Raw genomic sequence first — 13596 nt, 5'->3', positions numbered from 1 at the left:
GGAGCAGGGGTGCAATAACAAGGGGTGGCCTGTGAGGCTGGCCTGTAGGCATGGGCATCACTACCAAGTAGCTGAGGGAAGAGCACAACTGCAAAAGTGCAACTGGGGAGCTCAATAGCTACATGGGGCCCAATTTGAAAATCTGCAGCATGGCCTCCTCAAGGTACTCTATCTGCGGTCGGGCCTGGGCAACTCTGGACATCCTGGAACCAACCTAGGGATAGGTTCTGAGTTGGACGATGCCACTGAAGGTAGGCCAAAGATCGTGGCTTTGTACCGAGTAATAAGAGGGAAATTAATTCAGTTTGGCCTTATTGAGCCTATAGGGCCTTCTTGGATCTGGCCTTATAAAAGGACTTGGAGTTAGACCGGTAATGGCCTCAACACCTCCTCTTGGAGCAGGATCTCTGTTTAGAGCTCAACTATTTTTTTTTGTATTTCATTTCCATATTGATTTAAAAAAAACATACAACTAGTACAGTGTCAAGTGGGCATGTATAACTGTATACATTGGCTATATAAAGTGCAACAACTGGGGTAAAGGAGGTAGAAAGAAAAAAAGTAAAAGAAAAAGTAAGGAAAGGGGATGGCAACTCTTCCCTGTTGTTCACTGACGTAGTGTTTTGCAACATGCCCCCTGATCACCTTCCAGTGCATCAAGTAGCCTATGTCACATAACTTTCCAGTCATGCCTGAAACCATAGCCAAGTCATGTGCATCTGTGACTAAAATCTGCTTCCTGCAGTCATGGTACAGTTTAAAGCCTGTGGTCTTTTGGGACAATATTTCTCTTTGCACACTTGAATTCTTTGTAACGTAAGCTCGTACAACTAACAAAGCAGGGGTGTGGAAAGAAAAGAACGGACGCAGGTGTGGTGCTTACATAAGGCTCTGCCCCATCACTTATGAGGTACAGCAAGGTCGTTGGCCTTCTGGTGCTTGGGAACAATTGCAGTTGAAAAATACAGTCTGGCTCCTGAGGACAGATAAAATAACTGTGGAATAATACTACTAATAATAATAATCATAATGATAATAATAATAATAATAATAATGATAATAATAATAGATATATAAAGTGCCAGGTTACTCTGAACAGCACCGCCCCCCTGCAGAAAGTGGACCAAGGTTACTCAAGCCCAGCTCCCCTCCCCGCCACTCCCCACCACCAGACACCACGGAAGCCAACGCAATGGGCCACAACCTCCACCAATGAATCGCCACTGCGACAACACTCTATCCCCTTGAGAGACCCAGATGGTTCTCCCCCGACTTCCAAGTATCCAAGAGCCCCTGCTGATGTCTCAAGAGAAAGTGGAGAAGCAGTAAGAGCAAGACAGACCACAAAACCTTCAAAGATGCCATCATATCGCACCACCTGCTCATCAGATCAGCCAGAAAACAAAGTAATTCAGGAGCGCATCAATGCCAACACACAGAACAGCAAGGAACTCTTCATCGTAGTCAAAGAATTCACGAAACCCAACGTGGACACCACAGACAACCCCCCACCTCCCGCAACACCTCTATGACAACCTCGCCACCTTCTTCCACCAAAAAATCAAGGACATCTATGAAGGATTCGTAAGCAAAGACCCACCTCACCCCAGAACACCACCACCACGGAGTCCAACCCCCTGCCGACCCGGGACCATCCTTACCCCGGAAGCTCATGCGTACCATCCACTCTGGGGCACCCTTGGACCCATGCCTCTACCACATCTTCGACCAAGCCGGTGCCACCATCGCACCCACACTATGCAGTACCATCAACTGCTCCATCAAGACTGCCACCTTCCAGGACAAATGGAAACACGTGGAGATAAACCCCCTCCAGAAGAAGCCTTCTGTAGAACCAACAGAGCTGAAGAACTACAGACCGATCTCATTGCTCCCTTTTCCAGCCAAGGTGATCAAAAAGGAGATCAACACTCAGCTCACCCAGTTCATTGAGACAAACCACATCCTAGATCCCTCCCAATCTGGATTCAGGAGCAAGAAGAGCACTGAGACCGCACTTCTAGCAGTCACTGATTACCTCTGCTCCCTACTGGACCATGGTGAAACAGCTCCCCTCATCCTCCTCGATCGTTTTTGATACTGTCTCCCACCACCTTGTGCACCAGACTACACAATGCCGACATCTGCTGCAAAGTCCTGGAATGGATCCGCTCCTTCCTCACAGCCGAACCCAGAAAGTCAGGCTCCCACCTTCCACCTCGAAAACGACTGAAATCAGGGCTCCTCTCTAGTCCCACCCACTTCACTGTCTGCATGATCCCGCTCGCCCAGATCGTCAGACACCACAGGCTAAACATTGTCTCATATGCCAACGACACACAGCTAATTTTCTCCCTCACACAGCTAATTTTCTCCATTACCAATGAACCATAGATAGGCAAAACCAACCTTCACAACACAATGAAGGCAGTCACCGCTGGATGAAAGACAGCTGCCTCAAACTCAGCTCGGGTAGGGCGGGGATCCTCATCCTGGCCTCCATCCCCACCGCCTGGGACTACTACTGGTAGCCCCACTACCCCCGGAACTGCCCCATCTCGCACCGACCACGCACGCAACCTCTGCATCATTCTCAACTTCTCTCTCTCTCTCTCACAGCTAATTTTCTCCCTTACCAATGAACCATCGACAGGTAAAAACAACTTTCACAACAGAATGAAGGCAGTCACCACTGGATGAAAGACTGCTTCCTCAAGCTCAGCTCGGGTAGGACGGGGATCCTCATCCTTGCCTCCATCCCCACCACCTGGGACGACTACTGGTGGCCCCACTACCCTCGGAACTGCCCCATCTCGCACCGACCATGCACGCAACCTCTGCATCATTCTCAACTTTTCTTTCTCTCTTTTCTCTCTCTCTCACTCTCTCTCTATCTCTCTCTCTCTCTCGGTCTCTCTTCCTCGTTCTTCAATACACTATGTCTGCTCTTGAAAATGTTCAAGTGGATCCCCATTGATGCAAGAAGAACAGTCACCCATGAACTCATCAGCAGTGATGCCGGCATCAACAAGAAACTCCAAACAAGACTCTAGAGAATAGAGAACACCGCAGCCAGACTCATCCTCGACATCCCCCGCCACAGCCACATCACTTCCCACCTGAGAGGCCTACCCTGGCTCCCCATCAATAAATGCATCACTTTCAAACTCCTGACACACGCTTACAAGGCCCTTCACAACACTGGACCCACCTACCTCAACCACCGCCTCTCCTTCTACGCACTCCCAGGCAACTTCGCTCAACTAGCCCTCACCACCATCCGTAGGATATGGAAGAACACGGCTCGAGGAAGATCCTTCTTCTATCTCACTGTGCAGACCTGGAACACGCTGCCACTCCATCTCAGGTAGGACCTCAAGACCTGGCTTGTTGACTGACCCACGTCCTCCTTAGGCACCTTGAGACACCCCTGGCTGGTAAGCCGCGCTCTACAAATATTTGATTGATTGACTCCATCCGGCGTGCCCCAAAACTATGAACATGATCTCCGGTACTGACCAATAAATGGCAATCTTGAATGGCCCTAGGGTTGCCTAAAAAGAAGTTTCCTATGAAAACAATTCTGACCCTTCCTGTCTCAAATCTATAGGCATAGCGTTCCACAATGAGAGGCCAAAAAGCCAAATGAGCTTTTTGGGCTTTTTTCACCATGGAATGGCAGTGCGTGATGCCCCAGCAGATCTGAAGCTTCAGCTAGATCAACATGACTTTAACAGGTGATGTCAGTATATGAGTCACTTCCCATTCAGAATTTTGTGGTAGAAACACAACGCTTTAAAGAAAACTCGCATCCTCACAGAAAGCTAATGTAATTTAGCAAAAGCTGGCCCAATGGACTGCCACCTCAGGAAATTAAGCAGAACCATACTGCTGCATTCTGAACTGTTTGGAGTTTTGCCAATCTACTGTATGAGGTTCCTAGATACAACACATTACAGTAGTCCAGTCTGGGCATGACCAGTGCCTGGACTACCGATTTCCTGGCCACCTCTGGGAGAAAGCCCAAGGTTTTCAACATTTCGAAACACTTTACCACCAGGCAGGAGATCTGACTGTCAATTGATAGACTGGCTTCAAACCAGATGCTGAGGTTCTTCACTTTTGGCTTGAAAGTCGGTACTGGCCCAAATACATCTAGCCACCAAGCAGAGGACCAGAGAGATGGTTCATTCCCTACTGAGACAGCCTCTGTTTTCCTGGCATTTCGCTTGAGGGAACTCTGGTCCATCCAGTTCGCTAAATTAGCCAGACAAGAGCTCAACCGGGCTGCAGAAACTCACTTGTCCTGAGACAGGGAAATAATAAGCTGCATGTCATCGGCATACAACACAATGCTAAAGCTGTGACTCTCAATTACATCTACAAGGGGGGCGCATATAAAAATGTAACAGTGTGGGACTCAGAGCAGAGACCTGAGGCACCCCCTGCCACAGTAAAACAACCTCTGAAAAAAGCGTTTGTTGAACCACCTGAAAGGTGCAATTCTGGACAAAGAACGCTAGCCAGCGCAGAGCCATTTCCCCAACACCGTAGTTCCATAGCTGTTCCAACAAAAAGCAGTGGGATACTGAGTCGAAGGTGGCATTTGAGTTTAGCAACATCAATGCAGCAGTTTTGCCCCCATTAGCTATCTGTCTCAGGGATTCGGACGCTAACAATAACTGCGGGTGGAAGTCCGATTGGGTTTCATGCATTAGATCCACAGACTCAAAAAACTTCATCAACTGATCATTTACATGTTTCTCAGCCACATTGGCAAAGAACGGAAGAAGAGAGCTAGGGCTCATGTTTTCCGACTTTGCAGGGCCTAAGGTATTTAGTGGCACAACAATGGTTTGCTTGCACCTCAAAGGGACTTTACCAGATATAAAAGATGTATTAAGCAGATCACACAGTGCAGGTAGGACTGCCCCTCCCTCGTCCCAAAATCATGGGCAAGGCAGGGGCATTTGGAGAGCCTGATTTCACCCTAACCATCAGAGCACACAGCTCATCTGTGGTTAGGGTAATACAACTGGTGAGTCCGGTCTTTACATCCAATGGTTTAAACCAGGTTTCAAGGCATGGGACATCTCTAACCTCCTTCGCGAAGGAATCATAAATGTATGAAACCTTATTCAGAAAGAAGTGGGCAATCGCATTGCACCCCTCCACAGATGGAGCAATGGCTGTGGAAACCTGATCTTAAGAGGATAGAGATTTTACAATGATAAATAACTCAGGTGAGGAGTTCTGATCTTGCTCAATCTTATTAGCATAGAAATGGCTGCGCATAGTTCTAATCTGCTTGTGATAATCTTTCAGTGCATTGCAATAGATAGCTTCATCCACGGCTTGGAAGTTTCAATACCAACGTCGGTCAAATTGTTTACATGTATTTTTCAGCATTCAGAGCTCATCATTCAACCATTCAGCTGAGGTCTAAGGCATTTAGCTCATAATTCATCATTGGTGCAATATGATCAAGTGCATTAGTAATCCAATTTTCCAATTGTAAGTTAGCCACTTCTACACCATCACTGAAAATTGGACGGTTTACAGCCAAAGCCTCCATAAAGGCAGTGAAGGTGAACTTCTTCTATTTTCGTTACCTATTCTGCCTACCTGTACTTGCGATAGATGTAAGAGAAGGCAAGAGGGACTGAAAAGGTATGGCACAATGGTCCAACCAAATGAGAGATAGGAAGATCCATCACCACTCCTGTTAAATTAGAGAAAAAAAAAAAAATCAGATCCAGCATGTGGCCCATATTGTGAGGAGGAGCATGTACCACTTATACACTGGAGAGCATCTAAATCCTCAACAAGAGTGGCAGCCGACTTGCATGTAACATCTTTAATATCAAGATCAAGATCATCCAAAACTAGAAGATGGGTACAGCGCAACAAAAAAAGGAGGCAGTGTATCAGCCAAAGCAGTAACCAAGTTTGAAGTCAAACCCAGTGGTTGATAAATCAAAAACCCTACTAGGGTAAATGTACTTGATAAAGCCAAAGTGAAAAAGGCTGCCTCACATCTCACAATATTAATCACTGAAAAAGTGCAATGGAACTTTTGTATAAAAATAATAGCAATCCTTTACCCCGTTTGGGTCTGCTTACTGAGTTTCACAATTGCATATTCATGTGGAACAGTGGCAAGAATGTCTGGTGCTAAGTGTTCTGTTAGCCAAGTTTTAGAAAGAAACAGAGCACCTGGCTGATGGTCTACCAGGAAGTGAAAACCTCTGTTTTATGCTTAACAAGAGAACAATAATTCAGTATGTAACAGCATGCCCTAGGTGGAACAGGCTGACTCTCACTTTCCCCAGAGGTTACTGTTGGTGGGGCCGAAAATATAAACTTGCACTTACTGCAACCCCCAGTTCCATGACAGACATCCAGCTGGCAGCCCTTAACGATGGCAGTGGGAAGTCGCATAATTTCACTTGCCAAATAGCAAATCTGAAACTGATATCCTGGCTTTAGGCATACTGTGCCTGATATATCTTTAAGTTTGGCTGACAAGTCAATGTCAATCACCTACCCAAAGCTAGTCTGACAATGATCTCTTATTCACCTGTCCTTCCCTACAATCCAGTGAGTCACAAAATATATTCCCACTACATTCCTCTACTATACTCAATACTGCTACAGCCACAAAAAAGCCATCTCCATCACATCTTGGAAACCATGACTAGATTAGAACAACAATATTTATAGATTATGAAGCTATTTTTTTTTTTAGTACAAACAGAATGTATTTTTGGACTTTATCTTTTGCTTCAAATGGGCTGAGGGCTATACACCAGGGCAATGTCCTCTTTGAGATGACACAATATGTCTGCTGTGTTGCTGAGTGTTATTTGAACAGGTACTGAAACAATATGATGTATCAATGCTTACCTGCTTACAGGTCAGCTACACTCCTTAATTAAGCACCAAAAAGTGTGAAATGGAAATTCTTTAAGATTGAATATGAGTCAACGTCAACTATATTAATAACTAGGAGCAACTAAAATCTGCCACTGAAATGTAAAAGTAGAACTCCATAACCTGCAAATAAAACGTATGCAGTGGAGTGGAAGACCAGAACATTGACACTTTGTTAGGACAAGGCCACAATAGGTTTTTGGGATTCATTAAGGGCTGACTCCCTGTCTAGAAACATGTTTTGTTTTAAGTTTGAAGCAGTCCAGAACGACCACACATTAGGCATTACCTCAAGCACTAATTTAATTACGTCACTTCTGCTGTAGTGGCTTCCCTGGCCTCCCAGTAAGACCAATGAAAAGCACTCTCCATCCTCCACATCCCACCTCTGATATATTATCTGACTTTCAATATTCACCAGCCAACCAAACCTCTAAGCTCCAGTTGTATCAACCTTTTAGCCCTCTACATAGTGAATTACAAAATAGAGTACTACCATGTTCAACCTCTGCACTTGGGTCCTACTTCTCAAGAAAGCTGAAAATATATCCTTTAAAATCAGTTCTGGCTAGGTTGGGGGCATATTCCTCTCAAGTACAGACTTTTTATTTTAACTCTGTACTTAAACCAATCCTCCTTACTTTGAAAGTACCCTGAAGTGGCTTTGAAGCAGTATGAGAGCTGTACAAAAAAAAACCTCAAATAGAGAAAAACAGTCATTAAAATAAGCCCTAGAGTAGTGTCGGGAGGAAAACAGCTCATTAACACTGCCCCTTCTTGAAGGAACAACATTGCTGTAAAGTGTATGAACAATTGAATGAATTAGAATGCACTTTAAAACCAATTAAAAGCTGTATTTTATAAGTTGTTAGTATGGGTGAATATTTTTGAACTGTGACTTTAAGGAAACAAATGAATTTTAAACAAAGCATATATATTATTTTACCTAAGTATGCTACTTAAGTGGGACACTGCCTCCCTGTCACAGGAGTGCTGGGGCATATTTTGATGTGAATTACCATTGCTAATAATAAATTTAAAGAAAATGAACTGCAGAAAAAGATTCAAACCATCACCAATATCTGGAGAAATACTAGACAACCTTTACCCTCACAGCAACATCCCCGGGTTTCGATAGATATTAGATGTGACTATCAAGCCATATCAAGTAGAACATTAAGGGGTGAACTGTCATATTGCATTTGCTATGAAACAAAAGACCAGCCTACAACAGAAGGCTGATACTGTGTCAGGGTCTCAAAAATATTGTGTCATCTCAAAACATGATTACAACTTTAAAATACTCAAGCAAACACTACTGCTGTGAAACCCATTTCACTTGATAATCTCTGGGGCTGGAATTGAGGAAGAAAGCTCCAGTTTTGCACTGGGGTTTGAACAGGTCCTCCAACGACTATACCATTCATCCTGGCATCTAAAGATACTTAGTTGCATTCTAAAGATGGAGGGAGATTCAGGAAACTAGGACAGAAACAGGTTTCCTCAAAACCTTTTTCCACCCTCGGAATTTCAGACAGGTGTCCAAAGTTGATTCAAGGACTGCATTGAAAACAAAGCTACTACCATACATAACACAACAAAATGCATATAAACACATACATCCTATTTAAAAACACTTACGGATTATTTACAAATACATCTTCTGTCAGAAAAGTGACCAAATTTGCCTGTCCAAATTGACCTCCAACCAAAACCTGGAACTGGGTTCTAAATCCCTTGCCCCACTGCTAAAATTCTCTCACACTTTCCTTTATCCACATATTCAGCAGAAATTGTGGTTATTAGTCCCCAAAGAAAGGCATGGTCCTTTAAAAGCCCCGTACTTGCCATATTTAACCCTAGGTTTTTTTTAGCCACAGTGTTAATAAGTTCTCTGTACAAGCCAGGAGTTTCAGAACCAAGGTCTTTTTTCCTTAGGCTAGCCCAGTCTGGTTGTATAACAGAACCACACACGGCAGAACTAAGAATGGTCTAACAGTGTGGTCTGAACCACCACCGCATCTTTACAATGCATGCCTTTACCCCACATGCCTTTACAACAAATTCTGTTGTAAAAGTTGGCTTAGGAAAGGTATATGTGGTAAACACATGTGGTTCTGTCATACACTCCTCCCCCTTTAAGATAAACTATCCCGCTCCCCCAACCCGCCCTGAGGCCTAAAACTACCCCATTCCAAAAAAAAACACACCCAAAAACCTCAGTCCGGGCAATAAACCTTGCCCCTGTTAAATGTTAAAAAACAAACAAAAAAAACACTACCCCCTTCACCCCCATCCGCCCTGAGCCCTATAACATTCTCCCACCCCTAAACACCCCCTCCCCCAAAACCCTGCCCCAGACCCTCCCCACCCTTAGCCCTAAAACCTTCCCCACCACTAGGAACTAAATTATCCCTACACTCCCATCCGCCCTGAGCCCTACAGCTGCCCACAAAAACTGCCCCTCCAACCTCACCCTGCTCTTAAAACTACCTCCCCCTACCCTGAGCCCCACAATAGACCCCATGTCATAAAACAACCCCGACCTCCTCCCGGCCCTGAGACCTATTCTTGACCCTTCCCCCCCCCCCCCCCGCTCAGAAAACTACGGAGCCTCCCCCTACCCTGAGCTCTAACACCAACCCCCTGCAAAAACAAACAAACAAAAAAAAAATTCTGTCTCCTCCCCAAAATCTTCCCCCACCCTGTCCTTAACAATATACTCCCTAGCCCCCACCCCTCAAAGCACCCCAGCCCAACTTACCAGGCCGCCGCGTCCAAAGCTTCCTTCCTCTCCCCGCTGTGTGCCTCAATCACGCATATGCTTGGTGCCTTAGCCACGCATTTGCTGGTAAAGCACATGCATGGTTCAGGCAAGTGTGGGAACACTTATGGCACACGTGGCTCTGCCTGCGTAGAAAAGGTTGTTTCCATTCCAATCCAAATTCCATTCCGCAAACAGGCCACAAGGTTTAGCTCTGTCCCTAAATTAGCTATCAAGATCTAAACTGATTTTCTGCAGTACGTCTTCACTGGGACTTTCCCATGAATGGCCATTCTAGCGTGTACAGTATGCACAATATAAAATAGACAAATAGAGAAGAGGTCCATCTCACGAAGAACTTTGTAAAACTGAAAAAAAATGCCTAAATACATACCTAAAGGGTCTACCCATAGAATCATTTTTGGCACTCTCAAAAGCGTTTACCAGTAGCTTCCAACAAGTTCAAGGAATGAGACCGGAGCTGTTTTTATTGGTTAAAAGGGTAAAATGTTGCAGCCTTCTAGGAATGCAGAGTCTTTTTTTGGACTTACCATTTAAGAAACTTTAGTATTGGGTCTTATTGTATCATGTAGGCAATAAAATGTTTTCTATCCTGAATTGTGCACATAACCTAACCATAGGACTTTAAATGTAGGACATAGTGGAATCAGTATGGTGTGATGACACTCCTAAATTCTCCGTAGAAAGATGTTTGAGGTGATATGATGCAGTATACAGTTATTGAATGGTCCGAGTATTATGAAGCCTGCAAAATGACCTCCAGGTACCCAAGCAATATTGGAGCATTTTGCTTGGAATACGAGCATAAAAGAAAAAAGGTTGCAAAACCACTACCAAGATCTAGAATGGATGTCAGCCCCTTTACCACTTGAGTGAAAATCAAATAACTTACTCAGAGCCTCCATTTGGACAAATAAAGCCATCGCCTGGGAAGACACAAATACATCAGAAAACGGTGACCGATGGAGAATTCAGGTAGCTGATAGCTGAGGCAAAGTACCTGCTCTGTCAGGGATTGTTTTGATGACCACCACAGGGAGCTGCAGTCCGGAATACTGCAATGGTTTCTGAAGTTGGAATTATCTTGAGGTGTATTAAGAATCAACAGCAGACCCACCTAGTAATATGCTTTAACATGATCAACCACATAGGTCACAGCCACAGGAACATGGACTCCCCATGCCAGAATGCAGTGGCTCAAGCTAGATGGGGTAAAGAAATTATTTCATACTGCGGTTCCTGCTTCCTCTCTGTGTGTACTGAAGAACAGAATAGGAAGGTGTTCTGCAGCACTGTGGTCACTTATCTCTCAGTAACAGATAAGGGCCTAGCAGTATCAAGCTGTTTCGCCATTATATGGAATAAAGTTCTAAATACAGTACTGAATCCTTAGGAGATTTTAAACAAAACAGGTCCCATGTCTCTGAAAACGATCAACTAGATAGTAATGGTACTCATGAAAGGCAAATGTAACTGATACAACCCGTTAGAAACATGTTTGAGGGTGTACATTAACAACCAGGATACAAAAAAATGAACCTTTGCAGAGAGAAATCTTCCTTACTGGTATCAGAGCAAACCAAAAATGTCTTGGGAACCCAAAACATCAACATGAAAAACTGCAGCAAGGTAAAGGTCAATTGGCAGAAAGCAACAACCTTTCATGTGGCCAGACTGTGCCATAACGAGGGGTCTATTCAGCAGACTTTGCATAAGTCAAATGTTTTTATGTTTATTCGTTTCTCTGAGGTTTCCTGATGTCTTGCCACTCACTGCAGTTCATCAGGTAAAATAGATGCGTAAAAAGACCTTCACCTGAAGGACACATTTCCCAGCGAATTGAGTGAGGCACATAGCCACAGGAATACTATGCCTTGGCCATACATACAGAGTTTAATTAGGCATGTGCAATCGTTGCTTCACTGCTATATGCTACATACTAACGACTTTTCATGGCTTTACAGTACAACAAATCCTCCAAATGTTATAACCTAAAGCCTCTCTGCAGTAACCCCTACCCAATTGTTCAAATAGGAGAATATATAAGATTAGGCATTACAGACTATGTTACAGGGCACGTCAAATTCCTGATATTTCCTACCAAAGCAATCTAAAATAAACGTGCACATTTAAGCATATGTCCGATTGTCGTGGTCTTGATTGATAAACGTTGATCCCTGCGCTAATATTGGTAAACATAAAACCCATTTGATTTCTACAATAAACACAAAAGAAGAGACTTTTACTTAGAGCCCCTGACTCTCCTTACATAATTTCAAAGATACTTCCAAAATAAATATTTCCCGAATAGTAAAGCACACGATGAATATGCAATGCGATAATAATGCACACACAAGCAATCGCTGCAAATCCCACCTGATGATCCACATATATAAGACTCCTCTGAAGACGGCGTGAATTAATCTCATTCTGGTAGGCAGCAGGAGAGAAGAGAAAGAAAGAACAGCACAGAATCCGTAAAAGAGTAGCAGATAAGTAATAGTGGAAAGGCCTTCTCAAGTCAACTTTACATTGTGCTTTAAGTAGTACAGGCACTGAGATTATCAAACAACACTAAAACAAAACCACAAACGGAATGTTTTTAGTCAGCGAAAATACAACAAATTGCATCTGAAACTCAAGCTGCAGTAAAACATTCAAGGCTAATTTTGGGAAGTAAATAAATAACAGTATTTTATGGACAAAAACAAATCCAGATGAGAACATTTGTAAATGTCACAAAGTGCATATGAAACTAAAAACCCTTTGAGAAAGTTTCACTACGAAATTACATTTACATTTTTTTTTAAATACTTGCGATTCGTTTTGCCTTAAGATTGAAAACCCTGTGACCACAGAATATTCAATAATAAAGTTTCTCTGCTTAAATATAAAATGAGCAATTCAATTTGCCTTGGAAATTATATTTACTTGAAAACATAAAAACCTAAGCACACTGTTTTGGAGAGGGCACATTAGAGTAACAGACCTTCATTTTTTGTTTTACTTTATGTCAAACTTCAGGCACCGGGCATCACACAGTTACTTTAGAGACAAAAATAGACTCATACACCAAAAATGATGCATTTCTTGGCAGACAGGAGGGCAAGCGTGAGACATAGCTAAAAGTATTATTATGAAAACGTGTGCAGCACAAATGGGCATTTTCAATGCAGCATAGATCACTTGGCACAAAAGGCTGTGTTTTTATTTTTACAATGACGAGACTCGAAACAACTCCTCAAAGCAATCATTCACGCACTAGGGCCAAAAAGGGAGAATACCTCAGCCAGCCTCCTCAGCGGGAAAGAACGCGTATTTTTAAGGAGCTGGTAATCTGTAATTCAGAAGGTGCTAAATTTCCTTTTAATTAATGTATTTCAAAGCAGCAGATCCAGATCACATTCTAAGTAAGACTTTGAAATGTCTAGTCTGAAACGCAGGTGAGCTCTCCTTAGTGCAACCAGTTTCACAGGGTGTAGTCACAGCGTTTTGATACTTTCTTTTACCTATTTTTAAGAATTACCATATGACTCCATCCAACGGGGACCGCTGCTGTACAGCGGTACATTATAATTTAAAACACTCTGAGTTGTTTCCTTCGTTTGGAACAGATCGCACTGGCCTATAACCCACACACACATCAACGGATCTGTCCCTTGCTGTTATTATGGCACCACCATTATTGTTATTGATATTCTATAACACATCAGCAGAGTAGAGCTGCATGCCTGCCACGTCAAATGAAAGCATTCACAGCGGGAAAGGATCTTATGAATATTCCCTTCATCTACTGACGCACTGGGTCGTTTGGTAAAGCTTGCTTCGATTATATAACGCTGCCCACTCTATCCTGGCTCGATAGGGTTATTTCTTGG

The 13596-nt window shown here is 43.5% G+C and overlaps 1 protein-coding gene across 23 annotated transcripts in view; it reads right to left on the bottom strand.

Annotated features, from left to right (window-relative positions):
• Window positions 1-13596, bottom strand: part of PLEKHA5 (pleckstrin homology domain containing A5) — a 991819-nt gene that overhangs the window by 238402 nt on the left and 739821 nt on the right. For 16 of the 23 annotated variants that reach the window (XM_069228492.1, XM_069228488.1, XM_069228489.1 and 13 more), the window contains one exon: window positions 12095-12148. The exons of the other annotated variants lie outside the window; for them this stretch is intronic. In XM_069228492.1, coding sequence (XP_069084593.1) covers window positions 12095-12148 — 54 coding nt within the window. The remainder of the gene's footprint in view (window positions 1-12094; window positions 12149-13596) is intronic. 23 annotated transcript variants of the gene reach the window in all.

This window comes from Pleurodeles waltl, chromosome 4_1, assembly GCF_031143425.1.
Source record: "Pleurodeles waltl isolate 20211129_DDA chromosome 4_1, aPleWal1.hap1.20221129, whole genome shotgun sequence".
Lineage (NCBI taxonomy): Eukaryota > Metazoa > Chordata > Amphibia > Caudata > Salamandridae > Pleurodeles > Pleurodeles waltl.
This window is presented reverse-complemented; position numbering and strand designations above follow the sequence as displayed.